At 42.0% G+C, this 20,508-nt stretch overlaps 1 protein-coding gene across 50 annotated transcripts in view; it reads right to left on the reverse strand.

Moving 5' to 3' along the window:
- The window catches only part of LOC101715682 (uncharacterized), a 348,006-nt gene that overhangs the window by 205,434 nt on the left and 122,064 nt on the right, over positions 1 to 20,508 (reverse strand). For 47 of the 50 annotated variants that reach the window (XR_015449165.1, XR_015449164.1, XR_015449163.1 and 44 more), the window contains one exon: positions 12,329 to 12,407. Coding sequence is in view for 5 of the 50 variants with exons in the window: in XM_087206134.1 (XP_087062260.1) it covers positions 12,329 to 12,356 (28 nt within the window). In the remaining 45 variants the exon portion in view is untranslated. Of the gene's footprint in view, positions 1 to 12,328; positions 12,408 to 13,089; positions 13,159 to 20,508 lie in introns of all 50 variants that reach the window. The other 3 variants (XR_015449158.1, XM_087206097.1, XM_087206131.1) reach the window with 1 other exon arrangement.

Raw genomic sequence — 20,508 nt, forward strand, 5'->3', positions numbered from 1 at the left:
TAGGAAACAAATGGAATCCATAAAACAGTTGCAAATAGATTTCCAGGAGATGAAAAACTCCATTGAAAGTCTACATAGCAGAATGAGCCAATGTGAGGATAGAATTTCAGATATAGAAGATAAGATTGCAATTAATGACCAGGAAAAGAAAAATTGCTTCAAAATTATAAGGGAACATGAGAAATCAATCCAGCAGCTGCTAGATGATGCAAAGAAGAATAACATAAGACTGATGGGAGTCAATGAAGAAACAGGAGAGAGTGCAGATGACATAAAAAATCTCTTCACAGAAGTAATGGCAGAAAACTTCCCAAGCAGGGGAAAAGAAATTGACATACAGATAAGTGAGGCATATAGGACTTCAAATAGCCTTGATCAAAAAAAAAATCCACACATAGGCATATAATTGTTAAGATTCCAGAAACTCAACAGAAGAACAAAGTTCTACAAGCAGTTAGAGAAAAGAAACAAATCACATACAAAGGAAAGCCCATCAGAATCACAGCAGACTTCTCAACACAAATCATCAAGGCAAGAAGAGCTTGGAGTGACATATTCCAAGCCCTAAAAGAAAACAGCCTCCAACCCAGATTGATGTACCCTGCAAAACTATCTTTCAAAATTGATGGAGAAATAAGATACTTTCATAACAAAGAGCACCTTAGGAACTTTGTGAATACCAAACCAGCACTCCAAAGAATTTTACACAATATCCTAGGAACAGACATTGAGGATCACAACCCCAGGAAGCAAAGCAGAATGAACCCATCTGGCATGACAAGAAATTAAAAGTAAAGGGGGAGAACCCAACAAAAAGAAAAAGTCATGGCAATGACAAGTCAATACATTTCAGTTATAACCATCAAAGTTAATGATCTCAATTCACCAATCAAAAGAAATAGACTGGCAGAATGAGTCAAGAAGCAAAATCAACCAATATGCTGCATAAAAGAAAAACACTTAATTAAAAAATAAATTCATACACTGAAAGTCAAAGGATGGAAAACAATACTCCATGTGACAGGAACCTGGAAAAAAGTAGGGGTAGCTAACCTATTTGCAGACAAAGTGTATTTCAAAGCAACACTGATTAAGAGAGACAAAGAAGGACACTACATCCTTGTAAAGGGAACAATCCAAGAGGAAGAGATCACAATCATAAATATCTATGCACCAAACACTAGTGCACCCAACTATATAAAACAAATACTAATGGACATGAAAAGTCATATATGCACTAATACAATTGTAGTGGGGGACCTCAACACCCCACTGTCACAAATAGATAGATCAACTAGACAAAAAATAAGTAATGAAATACTAGAACTTAATAGAACTCTTGAACAAATGAACTTAACAGATGTTTACAGTCTTCCACCTCACAAAATCAGAATACACATTCTTCTCAGCTGCACATGGGTCATTCTCCAAAATAGACCACATACTCACACATAGAACATGTTTAAGTAAGTGCAAAGGAATTGAAGTTATCCCCTGTAAATTATCAGACCATAGTGCGATGAAATTGGAGATCCACAGCAAAAGAAACTCAAAAAATTTCATAAACATGTAGAAATTGAACAACACACTTCTGAATAACCAATGGGTCACAGAGGAAATTAAAGAAGAAATCAGACAGTTCCTTCGATTAAATGACAATGACAATACAACATATCAGAATCTATGGGACACAATGAAAGCAGTCTTAAGGGGGAAATTCATAGCAGTGAATATGCATATTAGGAAAACAGAACGAGCCCAATTAAACAACCTGATGCTGAACCTCAAGCTTCTAGAAAAAGAAGAGCAGCACAACCCCAAAGCTCATACATGGGAGAAAATTATAAAGATCAGAGGAGAAATCCATGCAGTGGAGACTAAGAGAATGATACAAAAAATCAATGAAACCAAGAGTTGGTTCTTCGAAAGAATCAACAAAATTGACAAACCTTTAGCCAACCTTGTCAGAAAAAGGAAAGAAAAGGCCCAAATCTATGCAATTAGGAATGAAAAGGGTGAAATTACAACAGACCCAGCAGCAATCCAGAGGATCATCAATACCTACTTCCAGAACCTATACACCAATAAGATGGACAACACAGAAGAAATGGACAGATTCCTAGATACATATGAATTACCAAAGTTGAACGAAGAAGACCTAAAAATTCTGAACAATCCAATATCAACCAATGAAATTGAAAATGTAATTAAAAACTTATCAACTAAGAAAAGCCCAGGCCCTGATGGTTTCACTGCTGAATTCTACAAGACATTTAGAGAGGAACTGCTGCCACTACTGTTTAAACTCTTCAATGAAATTGAAAGGGAAGCAATACTCCCAAATTCATTCCTGGAAGCAAGCATCATCTTGATCCCCAAAGCAGAGAAAGACCCAACCAAAAAACAGAACTATAGGCCAATCTCACTAATGAACATAGATGCAAAAATCCTTAATAAGATACTGGCAAACAGAATCCAGAAGATCATCAAGAAGATCATACACCCTGATCAAGTGGGATTCATCCCAGGGATGCAGGGATGGTTCAACATAGGCAAATCAATCAATGTAATACACTGTATCAATAGAGCCAAGGACAAAAACCATATGATTATCTCCATAGATGCAGAAAAAGCATTTGACAAAATCCAACATGCATTTATGATAAAAACCCTACAAAAAATTGCAATAGATGGTCTCTACCTCAAACTGATAGAAGCCATCTATGAAAAACCAACAGCCAATATCATACTAAATGGTCAAAAACTGAAATCTCTCACACTAAAATCAGGAACAAGACAAAGATGTCCACTGTCACCGCTCTTGTTCAATATAGTTCTGGAAACATTAGCCATGGCAATTAGACAAGAGAAAGAAATAAAAGGAATAAAGATAGGAAATGAAGAAGTCAAATTGTCATTATTTCCAGATGACATGATACTCTATATAGAAGACCCCAAGAACTCCACCAAAGTCTTCTAGACTTAATAACCAAACTCAGTCAAGTAGCTGGTTACAAGGTCAACACACAAAAATCAATAGCTTTCCTCTACGCCAATGTCAGACTCACTGGGAGAGAAATAGGGCAAACAATTCCTTTCACAATAGCATCCAAAAAACCTGAAAAAACCTAGGAATCATCCTAACGAAAGAAATCAAAGACCTCTTCTCTGAAAACTATGGCACTCTGAAAAGAGAGATTGAAGATGATATCAGAAAATGGACAGACATCCCCTGCTCCTGGGTAGGAAGGATTAATATAGTGAAAATGGCCATACTTCCAAAACTGCTATATAGATTTAATGCAATTCCAATTGAGATCCCAGCAGCATACTTCATAGACCTCGAGAAAAAAAATCCAAAAATTAATTTGGAACAAGAAGAGACCCCGAATAGCAAAAACAATTCTAGGTAACAGAGACATGGCAGCGGGTAACACAATCCCCAACCTGCAACTCTACCACAAAGCTACTGTGATAAAAACAGCATGGTACTGGCAAAGAAACAGACCTGAGGACCAGAGGAACAGATTAGAAGATGCAGAAACAATGCCAGACACACTCAGCCATCTCATCTTTGACAAAGGAGCCAAACACCCTCACTGGCGGAAAGATAGCCTCTTTAATAAATGGTGCTGGAAAAATTGGGCTTCAACTTGCCAAAGATTAAAATTAGACCTGTATCTCTCACCATGCACTAAACTAAAATCAAAATGGATTAAAGATCTAAATATTAAAATAGAAACTCTGAACCAGTTGGAACAGAGGTTAGGTAGAACCCTTGAAGACATTGGTGTAGGAAAAGATTTTATGAACAAAACCTCAGTTGCCCGTGAACTGGCACAAACAATCAACAAATGGGATCTCTTCTTATTCAAAAGCTTCTGCACAGCAAGAGCAACCACCAGCAGTGTGAAGAGACAACCCACAATGTGGGAAATAATCTTCACCTGCTCCTCCTCAGACAAAGGTCTACTATCTCGAATCTAGAAAGAACTTAAAAAGATCAGACCTCCCAAATTTAAAGGCCCAATCTGAAAATGGGCATCTGAAATGAACAGACATTTCTCAGACAAAGAAGTAGAAATAGCAAATAAATACATGAAAAAATGTTCAACATCACTGGTCATTCGAGAGATGCAAATGAAAACAATGCTGAGATTCCACTTCACTCCAGAAAGAAAGGCTGCTATCATGAAATCAACCAATAACAAATGCTGGAGGGACTGTGGGGAAAGAGGAACCCTGCTCCACTGCTGGTGGGAGTGTATACTGGTACAACCACTGTGGAAATCAGTATGGAGATACCTCAAAGAACTAGGACTGGAAGTCCCATTTGACCCCACTATTCCACTGCTGGGGATCTTCCCCAAAGGATTAAAAGAATCATACCACAGTGATATATGTGTGCCCATGTTCATAGCAGCACAGTTTGTAATAGCTAAAACTTGGAAACAGCCCAAATGCCCATCATCTGGAGACTGGATAAAGAAAATGTGGTTTTTTTATAAAATGGAGTACTACTCAGCCATAAAAAATGAGAAATTAGAGACATTTATAGCTAAGTGGATGCACATTGAGGCCATACTCTTAAGTGAAATAAATAGGACACACATGTGTAAATACCAAATAGTTTCTCTGGTGTGAGAAACTGAAAGTGTAAATAAGGACTAAATGTATAATAGGTAATGTGAAATAGGAAGAAAAGGGGCAAAGGGGAAGGAAGTGGGAGAGCTAGGGGAAAGGATAGAAGGGAATGGGATTAATATGAGAAAATGGAAAAATAGGAACAAAATCTTTGTAAATAGGGAGGACTGGAGAGGTTGAAGGGAGGGCTGGGCAAGGGTGAAAAATAAGAACCAAGAGAGACTATGTAAAGGTGCAAATTTCCAATGATGAATGTCATTATATTGTATACCTAAAATGTACCAATGATTAGAATGAATAATCGATAATGTAAAATAGGAAGAAAAGGTCCAAAGGGGTAGGGGTAGTGTTAGGGGCAGGGGAAAAGAAAGAAGGGAAAGGAAAAATGATGAGAAATGGAAAAAATGGAAATAAAGTCTTTGTAAATAGGGAAGGGAGGACTAGGAATGGGGAAAAAATAAGAACCAAGATGCATTATGTAAAGGTACAATTCCCAATGAGAAATGTAATTGTGTTGTATACCTACAATGTACCAATAAAAGAATTTAATACAAAAACAAAAAAAGATATTCAGTTTCTAAATCAAATCCCAAGCAACTGCCCAACAATAAAGGAAGCTTTATTGTACGGGAAAACAAATATATACTACTGAGCACTACGATTGCTTCTTTCTGGGTTTTAAAGTGTCCTTTCTGCCACTAATTCTTGTTTTTCTCTCTGTGAGAAAAGTGTTTTCTCCAAATAAGAAGCAGAGAGAATAGCTATGTAATGAGCACCCCACCTCTTAGGTGTCTGCACCCAGTCCTTTCTGCTATATCGTTTAGGAAGGAGGCAAATAATATAAGAAAGTCCTTGGTGTGATTGGCAGCTTCTGAGATGGCTCTTAAGGATTTCTGCCTCTGATTGGAGTGCGGGCTACACACACTGGCTTGCTTCAGCGAATGGGGACACAGTGAAAGTGATGATATGTCATTTCCAAGATTAGGTTAGGAAAAGACTTTGACTTCAATCTTGCCCACCTCTCCTGCTCTCTTACTTATTCACACTGACGGAGGCCAGCTGTGCTACGAGCTGCCATATGGAGACTGATACATGGCAAGGGACATAGGGAGGGCTCTGGCCAATGGCCAATTGGGAACAGAAGATCTTGGCCCAGCAGTCTGGGAGGAACAGAATTCTGACAAGTGAGCTTGGTGAGTGGCCTTAGAAGAAGATTTCCCCCAATCAAGCCCTCAGAGAAGAAGCTGCCCTTCATAACACCTCATTGCAGCAGCAGCCTGGGGGACTCAGAGCAGGGGACCCAGCTAAACTCATTTTCCTGACCCAGAGAAACTAGGGAACAACATGTGTCTATGGTTGTAAGCCTCTGGTTTTGAGGGTAATTTCTTACATTGTAATACTTAACTAATACATTCAATCTAAAAATAAATAGAGCAAGTCCTTTTCCCTGAGAGTTAACTAGCCTCTCCTCCCATGAAATAAGGAATGTGGAAAAGCTGTCTCTAAGAATCCTTTACAGCTTTCAAACTTCATGGGTTTCTTGACACAATCTCCCAGATCTTTTCTGATCTCTTTCATCATCACGATTAGAAACCCCTGTCACATGCACTTCCTTCCAGGCTCCTATCCATTCCTCAGGACCCCTGTCACCTCTGCTCTTTTCAACACTGCAGTGAAAGAGAAGAGGTCTTCCTGGCATGAGGAGGCTCAGCCCCTGCAGCCCAGCCCAGGCTTTTACTGGAATTCGAGGAGCTGATGGAGCTGCTGCACACTGTTAATGGCTACTGCCTTTAGGCATTTCACTTGGCCCAGTCCCCTCTTCAACTTGGGGCGACTATGTCACGTGTGCTTTCGTGTTTCTCTGCAGCTCGCCCCATGAAGCTCTACATGCCTGTCACTTGGCTTTAGAAAACACCTGGGCCCAGAGTCAGCTCAACACCATGAGTCCAGCAAATGTCATCTCAGGAGACCAGGCTCATCCACCCAGAATGCTGACACAGTGCTTTCTCCAAAACATCTGGTTTGCCTCCAAGGGAAGCAATTCACTAGATTTAGGAGGTAGGGAGGTCATCTGGAGGGTGAAGGAAGGTTGGGGAGTTGGGACTCTGAAGTGCTAACCTCTGTACTGCTATGGGATTGTCCGAGTAATGCCGAACAAGATCATGACTCTCAGACTCACTTTATCTTCCATAGACTAGTAAGAAGTCCCTGAGAGATTTCTACCTCTTCTAAAATGCCTCTGGCATTTCCTCCCATCATCACACTGCAAACTTCCCCTCACAGCCTTCCTTTCAACACCTGCAACCCTTCCTTAGGTGGCTTTCAGTCTCCAAAAAGAAATAGGAAGGAGAAAGCAAGGCTGCTTCCTTAAAGATAATAAGCATGGCAAATGAAAACTGCCAGTGAATCTTGAATATGGAATCTTTCCCTGTATTCCTTTTTGGCTCTGTTTTGGGGACTCTTGCCCATGCTCCCCAATATAATAACCAATAGGTCCCAACAGCCATAATAGTGGCACTTCTGTTCTCTAGAAGAGGAAAATGAGGCACAGAAATAGACTTTTTCTGATGTATTTTAATTCTCTTTTACTTCATCTGCATTGGTGAAAGCATCTGAAATGCTGAGTGATTCATTCAGCTTCAGAGGAGTCTGTGCCAAGGAGGCAATGACCTGCCTGCCACCTCTTTCCACTACACACAAAAGAAAGTCTGTCTCAAAAAGCTTAAACTTAAAAGAGAGTTTATTGGCTCTCTTGATTAAGATGAAAGGTACACTGGCTTCAGTGGTCGTGTGCAGAACATTTTATCTCTGTTTTAACTTTGACTTCATCTTAACACTCATTCTCTACTGTTCTTAAGATGACTACAAGATCAGAAACTTCCTCAATCATGTCTAGGACTGCAGGAGCATCATTGCTCCAGCACTAACAGCAAGTTGTGAAGTTAACTTAGACTTGGCCGCCCAGAGGTAATCATCACTGTGGGTTAGACATGCTACTTAACTTAACCCCTTGCACTGAGCCAACAGCAAAAGCAGCTTCCCCTGAACTAGTTGAATTTTTAAATACATTGAAGCCTTTTGGAAGGATCAAGGGAAAATACATACTTGAAAGATAAATAATCATCTACTAAGGGCACAAAATTATTCAAGTTCAGAACTTCAGGGTGCTAAAGTGCTTAGGAACCACTCCCACCCTGGACTTCTGGATAACAAGAAAAAATCATGCCCTATCCAGGCCAGTGTGTCCATACAGGCACTTACACTCTTTGGAACACAATTCCTGGTCTGGAAAAGAAAAGTTAGAGTAGATAATCTCTAAGTACAAGTTCATTTCTAAGATTCCATGATTCTGTGTAAAACAGATGAAGACCATAAGTCTTCATCTATGTGCAAAACTATGCTACTTTGTCTTCACCACAGGTCCAACTCTGCATTTCTTGGTCCAGCAGACTCCTAGGATGCACCTCTATGGAATGTGTATCCAGCACCCTGGTCAACTGGTTCTGGGTTTGGCCAACAGAAATCACCAGCAGGAGATTGGAACTAAGGTATCTTTCTTACTCTCCACTACTTTGGGCCACATTTTGGGTAGTGTCTGTCTCTTGCAAACCAGAGATGGTCTCCTCTACAATTTCACTTTTTGGTGGGATGCTAGTAACAACAATCCTTCCTCTCTTCCTTAAACCCTAAATCTGTTAATGGCTTGCCACTGTTGCTAGTCTCTAAGTCTCAGAGTTTCTTATTTGTTTCTTTAAACCTGTGTATCTCTGTAACTACTTCTTCATTAATTTTGCTGTCACTTTGGGGATTTTTGTTTGTTTGGATTTGTTGTTCTTGTTGTTGTTTTTATTTGAACGAACCATTTGAATTGGATTCTGGAAATCTGACTGATACAATATACATATTTGCATTCCACTGCAAAAACCTTCCTAGGCAAAAAATAATGCTTCTTTATCCTTATGTGTATGTGCACAGCCATGGACGCAGAAATAAATAGCTACTACCAGAGGAATGTAAATAGATTCATTTTTTATGACAATCCTGCGAAATTGGTAGCAGCTGTCAGGAGCATTGGATTGAAAAGGATTCTGAGTCTGGGTAGTAGGTCAGATACTGTCCGTCTCTTAAAGCCCAGAACCTGTGAATGTGGACTTATTTGGAAATAAAGTCTCGCAGATAAAATTAAGGATCTCAAGATGAGATCTTCCTGGATGTAAGGTGACACTTAAAATTCAATGACTGGTATACTTATAAGACAAAGGCAGGGAGAGATTTTAAACACAGAGACATAGAGAAAAGGTCACATGACTATGAAACAGCAATTGGAGTGATGTATGTACAAACCAAGGATTGCTGGAAGCCACTAGAAGCTAGGAAAGCATCCCTCAGAGCCTCTGGAAGGAAACAGCCCTGCTGACATCTGGGTTTCAGACTACTGAGTATTAGCCTCCAGAGCTATGAGACAATAAATCAGTCTTGTCTTAAAAAGAGCAAGTCTGTGATCATTTGCACAGCAGCCCTGGGAAGATAAGAGAGTCTAGATTCTCACTTAGCTGAATTAGATACCATGCTCCCTGGGGCAGGAATCCACCACTGCCATCTCTCCCAGTGTAGACAGCTCAGAAACCCATTGGCCTGAAGAACATCCGAGTTCCAGTGAACGTCTCATAAAAAAGTGTTTACAGGACCAGGGATTTAGCTCAGTGATTCCGCCACCTGCCTCAAAAATACAAGGTCCCAGGTTCGATCCCCGGTACCAAAAATAAGTGTTTACATGGGCATCTAGACTCCATGAAGTCAGGGAAATACACCACATCCAGTACTCCAGAGAGCACTAAAATATGTTCCCAAAAATACAGAAACAGATACACTTAGGTTCTCGTGTGGAATTGAAAGCATACACACGTGCACACAAACTCACATCCTGAAAGCAAAGACAATGTCTGCTTCATTTGGTTTTCTTTTTATCAACCCATTCTCCTTGTGCCCCTAAACTGCCTTGCACACACAAGACATAGGGTCACATTTTGGTGAATGAATGAAAGAGAGAAGAAAATGAATTAATTGGCTACTTAGTGAAGTCCTAGGTCATGAACAGGAGCCAAAAAAAGCAGGTTGCTCTTAGATACTTCTATAAATCCCTTTGCTAATCTATGCTTTCAAACAGACACACAAAGCTACACTGAGAAACAGAAGTCTGTGGGAAAGTCAGAATTTGAAACAAATTGAATTACCTGTGCTGAGAACTGGTTCAGACTTGTCCAGACTCTTGCCCACATGAGTCTTAGAAATACTGTCCTTTCCAGCACACTCAGGCACGTAAGAAGGACTAAATGACCTTGTGAGGTTATTTTAACATCTTAATTTGATGAGCAATTAAAGCAGCATAGCTAGTGGCAAATTCAGAAGCCAGCCCTCCTGGACCCGGATCCCAGCTGTGCCTCTGATGATCAATCAGTATGACCGAGCAAAAGTGACTCACTTTACTTTTCTCTGCCTCAGTTCCCTCATCTGGAAAATGGGGGTAACAGCAGTTCTACTTCATAGGGTTATTGTGAAGATAACATTTATAAACTGCTTAAAACATGGGCTGGCATAGGGGAAGAGCACTATCTAAATGAGCAGCAATACCAACCCTCCATACTGCATGCAGGTATAGCTTAACTAATGGGCAAATTGGAGCCCAGAGAGCTTAACTTTTGGCTTAAAGTATGGTGGTGTCTGATGAAAAACCCAAGGACCATGTAGATGTGAACTCAAGCCAGGCACTCATACCCCTCTTCTGGTCTGGACACCAAGGAGTCTTGGCCACATCTCCTTTCCAAGCCCTGGCCTTTCTTTCTCCTAATACCATTCTGGAAATTCTGAGGAAACAGTGGCACAACTGAGCCATAGATGAGAGAGCACTAGGAACAGGAAGATGGCCTCTATTCTCCAGCTTGGACAAAATATTTCAGGAAAATATTCTGTGAAATGCCTTCTCTGCTTTTTGCTGCCTCCAACTCTTGCTTTCCTCCTTTTCTGAGCTGAGAATACTGTCATTTTGAAAGGAGAATAACAAAGATGCATATATGCCTATAAATGGAAGATGAAGTAGTGGCTGAGGACCTTCTCCTGCCAAGGAAAACAAGTGCAAAGCAGCTGGAAGACAGGAGCTAGGGGAGCTTGCAGAATCAGAAGCTCTGCATTTCCCTGTGACCCAGCTTGGATCTGTCCAGGCCTGGGAACAGTGGCCCCAAGGCCTGGCTGGAAAGGCCTGCCCGGAGCCTCGGGGCCACAGACTAGGAGTTGCTGGGAGCTGAATGCTGCAATTTGCCATGGGAAAGGAAAGAGACAATTGGAGGCTGGTGGTCCAGTGAAACCACTGTTTAATTCAACAGGCATCAACTAAATAACTGCTGTGTGCTGTGTGCAAGACACAGAGCTGTGGAGCAGAAGCAGCAAGGCCATCATGTTTTTTGTCCCCAAAGGACCTAGAGGCAATGGGAAAGGGACCTATGAAAGTGAGGGTAAGAAAAAGAGATCATCAGTAACTGCCTTTCCAAAGCATCAGTTGTGCTTTGAATCAGGATAAACTGGGTTTCTTAGGAGTAAAGGGTCAGTTTGAGGAAGGCACATTAAGGGTTAGTTTTAATGGAAGCACAGGATTTTGACAGATGGTGTTAGGGTCATGGGAGGGTACTCTGGGCAAAGTGACCAATAAGTCGCCTCTTGGGGCAGCAGGGGTCCAATTTAACAGGATGGCCAAAAGTGTGAGAAAAAAAATGTCTAAGTCCACAACTTGGTGGAAAGCCTAGAAGCTGGGCTGGGAAATATCTGTGCCTAGTTCAGTAAAGGAGAGGAGCTCACTGAAGGTTTTGCAAACACAAGACTGGCTTTAGGATGATTTCCTGGCAGCAAGTAGATTGGATTCCAAAGAGAAAGAATGGAGACTACTTGTGAGCATCAGCCCTTGGGAAGAAAAATACCTAAGCCTTCTGTGATCTTCCTAAAAGCAATCCCAGTCTGCCTCCCACTCCTGCCTCATGTTGTGCAACCCTCACCATTCCCCAGCCAAGCTGGCTGTTTTCTTGGTCCTCTAACACACTCAGCATTTTCCTCCTCAAAGCCTCAGCTGGTCTCCAAGATGGCAACTTCCCATCACTTCCCTCTCTATAACCACCATTCATACCTCTTTGGAGAGGTAGAGTCTAACATTCCATATCCTAGAATCTGAGCTGGTTTGTGACTCTTTGGATCAACAGGTACTGCACAAGTGATACTAGACCAGTCTGGGTCTAGTATTGAAGAAGATGGGCAGTTTCCTCCTTCCTACTCACCTGGAGAAAGCCAGCTCTGGTATTAGAAATCTAAATACCCTGAGCCCTCCATTCAATCTTGCCACATGGAGCAGCCACATGGAGGGAGAGCATTGATATCTGACCTCCATCATTCCAGCTCACTAACCCAGCTGCCAGAATGTGAGTCAAGGGACAATTCTAATATTCATCCAAGTCAAGCCTTCAGATGACTCCAGCCCCCACTGCTATCAGACCACAGCTGCACAAGAGTTCTCAGTGAAAACCAACATCCAGCAAAGCTCAATCTACAGAGCTGTGAGAAATAACGTGTTTTTGTTTCAACCCACTAAGTTTAGGGGTGGTTTTCTCTCTCCTCTGAAATGTTCTTTCTTCTTGACCCTTACCTTCCAGCAGAAAGATTGAAGTCTCCATGGCTCCCTTGTTTCTGTCCTCTTTTCTCCAAGTTCAATTCACCACCCTACCCTGCAACAGACAGCAGAAAATGCACTGAAAATCCTGGGACCCATTTCCTACTCATCATATAGCTCTGTCTCAATGTGGCCATAGCTGTTTCCCTGCATCATGGAGGGAACCTGCTGGGCTCAAAGAAGGTAATGGGTAGGAGCTGGACAGGGGCCACTGGCAGAGGCCACATGAGCACTGACCTCTGGCCCTGGCAGCAGTGGTAGCTACTGTTTCAAGGGGTCTCCACCATGACCCAGTCCTGGGGGAACATCTGCAAGACACTGGTTGCCTTGGAATAGGTCATGGGAAAGTCCACAGGCCACCATGACCCTTGACAGCCATCCCAGAATCCCACTAGAATGCTGTGCCAGAGTACACTGGGCCCTAAGGTCTTGGGTTCTGTGCTATTTTATTCATTTTTATTTTTTGGCTGGACTTTTAGTTGGGAATTTAGAACACTAGAGCTATCTTAGGGCATTAGCTCATGCCCTGCTGTTCCCCTGTGACTGATTAACTAGGGGACCTGTGCTCAGGCTCCACAGCTCAGCACAGAAAATCAGTTGAGCCCTCAAGACTGGATAAAAGAGATCCAAGTCCAGGGATGCAAGGACTGAGACCAAAACCCAAATCCTTGCCTCCAGTTCCTAAATCTTCCCACCAAGGCCAAGGAAATATGCTACCCCTGGAGGCAGGTACTCACCTCATTCACTTCTGGACCCCCAGTATTGGAGCAGCCCCAGCACACAGTAGGTCCTCACTAAGCATCTGACTGAAGAAGGGATAAATTGCATAGTCTCCAAGCAAAGTGGCCTCCCCCAGGACAGCTCACCTCACCGTGGGTTATGATGGAAAAGTGATGGGGAGGTCCATGTTACCGCACTGTGGCCCACAGTCCAAATCCTGCTTTTGTACATACAGGATGTGAGCTAAGAATCCTTCTTACATTTTCTAATGATTGGGAAAATGTAAAGAAAAATACTATTTCATGATAAATAATGCATGAATTGCACATTCATATCCACAAATAAAGGATTTGGGGAACGTAACTATGTGGAGCAAGCTATTCCTTACTATGTATAGAACAGCAGCTTTCAGGCTGTGCTTTGTCCTCAGTGACTCCATTTTCACAACAGTGGTTTGCTCCATTCTGAGTGCAAATGCTGAGGCAAAATGACCTGGTAACTCATCATGTAAAGAGATAACCACCAGATGTTGGACTTACCATATGTATTGAAAAAAACAATTTCCAGCTACTCCGTATAATCATAATACATAAACTGATAAATTAATCTTGCTAATAAAAATTCTGCATTTGTAAACTTATCAAATTAAATCAAGGACACATGGACATATGACATATCTAAGTTATTTCAGACAAAATCAGGTCTATGAGTTTATCAGATGTACTGGACTAACAAACTATGAAAGCCCCTCATCTGGATCATGTAAAAGAAGGGATGCCCAATACTAGGGTACAGTGGGACCACGCTGACCTGTCATCTCATCAGAACACCTGGTAAACACCCCATGAGGTCAAAGGCCATGAAATCCATCTCTCTGTTCCCCAGCTTCAGCTTAGTTCTATCTCCCTGCTTGACACAACCCACTCAAATTGCTCCCCAGACCCAGGCTATGAACTAGCTCTATTCTCAAAAAGCTCCATGCCCTGAAGAACTTGTGCCTGGTCTATGATCTTATCTGGATACCTGTGGTGACTTCCCACATCTCTGTAGAATGCCTTGACTTTCAATTCTTCCTCTTCAAATCCTAAAGCCACTGTTCACCCTTTCTTTGCCATTTATAATCTATATATTATTAGGAAAAGTATGATGTGTGACTTGAATATTATAGATATTAGTAATTAAGACTTGAAATTTAGAAACTGTGATTATCTGGTTTATTTTGCTACTGAGTGAACCTTAAGTACTTGCCCTAATAAGGCTGACAAAATTGATGTAGCTTGTGAACATTCTTTTAGACAATAAACTTAGCATAGAAGGCCACAAATGTGTTCAGTCTGTTAATGGCATAGCTCTCTCATGACAATAGCCAGCCCTATTCATAGTGCGACCCAGAGCTAAGTACCTCCAACAGAATGAACCACAAAGCTGAAAAAGTTTTCTGACCCTTATCCCAATCAGGTAAAAGTTGTCCACCTCTCCAACCCAACATTCATTGTTTTGAGCTAAGCATTCTCTCTGACTCTATCTCTGTCTCTCTGTCTCTCCTCCTCCTCCATTTGAACTGAAACCTTTCTAAAGTGGTTTAAATTGCCTTTAGCATAATTTATTTGTCTGATAGTTTTTTTCTTCAAAGAAAAAAATCTACTCAAAGACAAAGGGAAAATAGATAAGAAATGTTTAAAGGGTTCATAAAGGGAACCCCAAAGAAAAAATTGCTCTACTTTATGACATTGCTAAGGCCTGGAACGTTGGGATACTGGAAGGGAAACTTTCCTGAGTTCCTATAACGTCCCATCACCTGACCCTATCCTAACTGGGCTCCTTGCCCGGACTAGCCCGCATCTCACATCCATCCCTCTCTCCCTACAAACACAGACAACACTCATCAATCACACCCATCCAGTAGGCAAATAAAGTGACTATTTCTTACTATCTCTCCCTGATTCTGTGCTTGTCTCTAGACAACAAGCTCCTTGCAAATACAAATTCTCTCTTAGTGATTTTTGTTTCTCTTCCTACATGAGGCCTAAAGACTCCTCCCTTGGGGGAGGCATTCAACTAAAGCCAGTCCTCTCTTCTTTTCTTTTCCTTGCAGCTAGAAAGTGCAGAACAGAATCCAGTCCTCTTGTGCCCACAGTTCCTAAGCTGGAAACAAATCCTCCACAGGTAAAAATGCACATCTAGAAGCTGAAGACTCCAGAGTTCTGATCAGCTTGATGTCAATCCCCGTCCAAGGTCTCCAATGGCACCTTTAAAGAATCCTCAGCTTTCTGAAGGAATTGCCTTCCTTTGATTTTCCTTTCTAGGCTTCTGATCATCTAGGAAGATCCCTGGTTCCATCTGAGTCCTTTCACTTCCCCTTGGGCCTGAACAGAAAGGAATAATCCCCCTTTCAGCTAATATCAACCACCCCACCCCCCATTCCTTTTGGAGCTAGAGGAAAGGAACTTTTCAAACTCATCTTAAATAAGAAAAGAAACTCTCATCTTTCAACAGGTATTTCCAGCTGCTGGCAAGGGAATTACAAGAAATCTAAATACAATAGCCTGTCTCCTGGCAGCTGCTGGTTACCCTGGCAACCTGGAACTTTGACAGACTGCCTTGGAGACAGACTTCTTAAGCAGCCACATTCTTCAGAACTGACTCCTCCAGGGAAAACTGACTCCTCTCATAGAATAGAACCCTCCTAAAACTTCAGTGTAATGGGAAAACTTTAAATCACCACTTAACAAAAATAGTGGGAATCTTATTCAGCATTTTTAATCACACCAGCCCATAATGCGGTGGACATGAACAATTTTGATTTAAATGTTACAAGTGAAAAAAGCTGTGTCCTAAGGAAAGGATAACAAAGGGAGGTAGGAACCAAGTGGGCCAGCAAATGGAGACAGCCATAAGAAAGTGTATTTGGGATGGTGGTTCACCAACTTGAGCTGGAATAAACTCACTTAGAAAACATGTCCAAATATCAATTCCCAGGCCCTCTCCCCAGGGGTTATGGATTTGTGGGTCTGGGGTGAAACCTGAATCATATTCTTGAAGCTTTTCTGTATTTTGATCCTTTTCTGATGAGCATTCAAATTGGAGGACCAACAGTCTCAAGACTTCCCTTGCTCCATTTCCCACCCTACTTCAAGGGTCTCCTGGGTCACAGATCCCTCAGTTTCTGCCAGCCCAGAATTCTAGAACCAGAATCACAAGAGAATATTTTCTTTAAAGACAAATGGCAGCCTGTAAGTGCATGTGTGCTTTGCTAGGCATTGCCCCAAGGGAATCTGGGAGTTTGGAGCTGCATCTGGCCCTGGGCTATTGGAAGGCTGTGTCATTTCTTTTGGGCTGCCTCCCGGGTTTCCATTGGTGTTGCTGCCTGGTTTATTTTAGGTGCTGGGTCTGCAGGCCAGTAGGCTGACCTTCCTTGGCTCTTCCCCAGGAAGCAAGCTACCAGGCTCCTCTGTCTCTGGAGATGCAATTTCCATGGCATACAGGTAATAGTTGAGATGGACATTGAACCTGGAGAGGCAGCATGCTGGGAAGAAGAGGTCCATGGACATGAGCCTTCATAGCATCTTACCAATGCTACTCATAAACTATAGAGTTTGGGGTGCCCATTCCCCCTCCCCTGAGGCCTCAGTTCTCTTGGCTATGGATCAAGGTCAAAGGTAAAGACAGCTTAGAATAATGGAGAGAATGTGGGTTGTGAAACCAGAACACTTAGAGGTTCAAATCTCGGCTACAGCATTGACTTGCATTGTGATGTTGGGCAAGTTACTGAACTACACTTTGTATCAATTTTCCCATCTATAAAATTAGTCTAATGATGCTGCCTTCATGATGCTGATATGCCAACTAAAGACAAGAATGTATGCCAGCTGATTGCATTAAGTGTCACTTGAGATCCAACACACACATGCACACACACACACATACACACACACACACACTGCTCCTTAACTAGCAATCTGGAGAAGGGAGTTTAGGAAAGGATCTTCCAGTGCAGAGCAGGTAGAAAGGAAGGGAAACATTAACTTTCTGAAGGAAACGAGGTTTGAGTTGGAATTTGACACATGCCTAGAATGTGAATAATCAACTAGAGGAAGAAACCCTAAAGAACAGTAGGAAAATAATCAGATAATCTAGATCAGGAAATTGGGATTAAATTATAGCGCTTTCACTGCCCAGCACTGTGGCCTTGCTGAGCCTCTTCTTTATGTATAAAATGAGCTTGTGGTAAAAATATCTTATATGGTGCCTGAAACTTTAGATATGCAAAGTGTGGATAGATGGATGGATGGATGGATGGATAGATTCCAGATGGGGTAAAAGAATGGATAGGGAAATGCTCAAGACATCTTTATGGGTTAGTAAATATATTAGTCTAGCTCAACAATTTCAAGAGTGTTCATGGAACTCTAGACCCCCATGATATTCACGGAAGAAAAAAAAGTATTCTCTGGTTAATTAAATTTAGGAATGCCAGAATGATATATCAGTCTCTTGAAGATTTGCAATAAATGTCATCATGTAAATGATTCTACAAAGTCTTTTCTAGCTTTATTTATACCCAGTAGTTCTGAATTTAATTCTGTTCTAAACCAATTTCCCACATTAAACCTCTTAATTTTCCATTGAACTTGGCAGGAGTCTTCCTGGAATGAATTAAGGGGATGGTACCACTTTCCAGTTTCTTTCTCTCTCTCTCCTCATCTCTCTCTCTCTCTCTCTCTCTCTCTCTCTCTCTCTCTCTCTCTCTCTCTCTCTCTCTCTTTCTCTTTCTGTCTCTCTATGTCTCTGTCTCAAAGGTCAGCCTACAGCCCTATACCAAGTGGAGGGTGTAAGGCACTTCACAGCAGGCAGTAGTGGTGGGATCTTCTTTGTGCTTTCTCTGAATACAGAGCAAAGAAGGGGGGCTCTTGCAGAAAGAGGACATTTCCTCTAAACCAGTCTGAGCTGGCAGCATCAACTTTTGCAGGCTGGCAGCTGGCCACTAGGAGATGAAGAATTTGCTTAGTCATTTCTAAACAGCAAGAACAAGTGGTTTAGAGACGAAGCCAGATATACCCCCAATCAGCCAAGTGCCTCATAAAAAGAGGAAAAGGGAGCACAGAACCCCAAGGTGCCAGGAACTAACTTGGGCCATGAGGTAGATCAGAGAACTTGCTCTGCCCAAATGCCATCACCCTAAACACAGTGGCCCAGCATCGCCAAACTCAAGTCCTCAGCTTTCTTCCCTTTACTGAAGGATGTCAGCCACAAGTGATAGTAGCTTCCACAGATATCCTGTGGTCACTTTCTCTTCCTTCCTTCCTTCCTTCATTCTTCTGTTATTAAATACTTACAATGCACTGCAAAGAACAGTACCTGTCTTAGCTACTTTCTCATTGCTGGGAAAAAATACCGTACACCCACAAGTTAAAGGAGGAGAGGTTTATTTTGGCTCATAGTGTGTAGAGGTTTTAGTCCATTGTTGGCCAGTTCCAAGGCAGGGTGGCATTGGCAGAAGGGAAACAGTTCATATGGCAGTCAGGAAGCAGAGAAGGATCAAAGAGGAGGAATATATGCCCTTCCAGGCTATACCACACCTCTTCCCACCGGGCTTCACCTCCCAACATCACGCCTGGCTGTAAACTCATCAGTGAACTAATCCACTGAGGAGTATCATGCCCTCATGATCCAGTCACCTCCTCAAAGCCTATGAGATTTGGGGGGGACATCTATATATAGACCATAATAGTACATAAGGCCCCTGCACTATGGAGCTCACATTTTTTAGAGGAGAAAGACCAAAGAATGCACAAGTCTACAAGTCATAAAATAATATCAGGCAGTAAGAAGTATTTTAAAGAGAAATAAATCAGAACTAGAGTGAAAGATCAATAGATTATAAAATCTAGTTTCATTGCTCCAAGTCTGGAAAATGACTTAGAATGTTAGATGTATAGAAATTTGGGGTTCACCCCATGCCATTGATCTGGATAACATAAACTGACACTGGAAACAGTCAGTTTTGGAAGTAGATTTTGAGGTTGCTTCAGTCTTGTCAATAAAGAAGCCTGATCGCCGCCTGCTGCGCAAGCGCAAGGACCCAAGTTCGATCCTTGGTACCAAAAATAAATAAAAATAAAAATAAAGAAGCCTGAGTGATTGATATTAAAAAAAAAAAAAAAAGACAAAAGAGCAATAGATTAGGAGTGGGGGGAAAGTCAAGCCTCTTCAAAAAAGGGGCGTGTGAACTAAGACCTGACCAGAACAAAGGGAGAAACCAGAATATCTGGAAGGAGAGATTTCCAGGCAGAAGGACAGTGAGCATCATGGCCCTAAAATAGAAATGAGACCAGCATGAGGACAAGCAGGTGAACTGGCCCACCACATGGTGGGAGTGGTCAGGAGAGGCAGAAGATGAGGTCAGTGGTTACAGAGCAGAACCCTCAGCAGACTTTGATTTTATTTTGAATGTGATTGGTTGTTTTGAGTGAAGGAAAGAACAAAGAGTTCACTCTGACTACTATGTGAAAACTAGAAGGTAAAGAAAGCAAGAGTAGGCTGAGAGAGAGCACTCAGGAGACAGCTGCCCAGTAGAGGTGACAAGGGATGATGACTTGCACTGAGGTGTGGGCAAGGGAGGGAGGTAAGATCTACAAAGAATTTTGAAGGTAGGTGTTATGGTTTGTGTCAAGATGTCCCCCGACACTCTCATGCAGTCATAGGTGGGGCTTTTTCAGAGGTGGCTGGATCTAAAGTATGTGACACTGGGATTAATTTATGGTGCAATGCTCAAGGGCAGTAGGGTTAAGGATGTGACTGCTACTCACCTTAAGTAGCCTGGATAAGATATAAAAGATAGAAAGAGCTGTGGTTGTCCCTTATTGGTTTGCTATCTTCTGCCCACCATGAACTGTTTCTCCTCTGTGATGCCTGTCTGGAGGGCCACCCTACCTTGGAGCCAGCCAATTATGGACTGAAACCCTCCAACTGTGAACCAAATAAACCTTTCCTGCCTTAAGTTATGGGTGTCAGATGGTTTATCTTGGTGATGTGAGAAGTAACTAAGACAGCGGGACAATACGACCTGCTGGCTGATGGGACACAGGCTGTGTGTGAATTCGAGGAACAAAGAGACTTCCAAAGTAACTGCTTTGTTCCCAAGTTGCGAAGGTCAGAAGGAACATTTTAGGGACTGAATGCTTTGGATGTAGCACTTTACATGAGATACATACTGGGCATCCACGTGGAAATGTTAAACTGGCTACAAACTGGATGTGTTTTGATCTTAACAGTCAACATGGTAGTTATCGGTATAAATGTTTAAAACTTTTTGGATCCCTACTTCCAGAAAGGATTGAACCCACAATCAAATATATTCTCCATTAAGAAGGAGACTTTAGGGGCTGGGGATTTAGCTCAGTGGTTCTGCCTCTTACCTTGCAAGTGGAAGGACA

This window comes from Heterocephalus glaber, unplaced genomic scaffold, assembly GCF_053883595.1.
Source record: "Heterocephalus glaber isolate CG9 unplaced genomic scaffold, H.glaber_assembly_v1.0 deba00000621, whole genome shotgun sequence".
Classification (NCBI taxonomy): Eukaryota; Metazoa; Chordata; class Mammalia; order Rodentia; family Bathyergidae; genus Heterocephalus; species Heterocephalus glaber.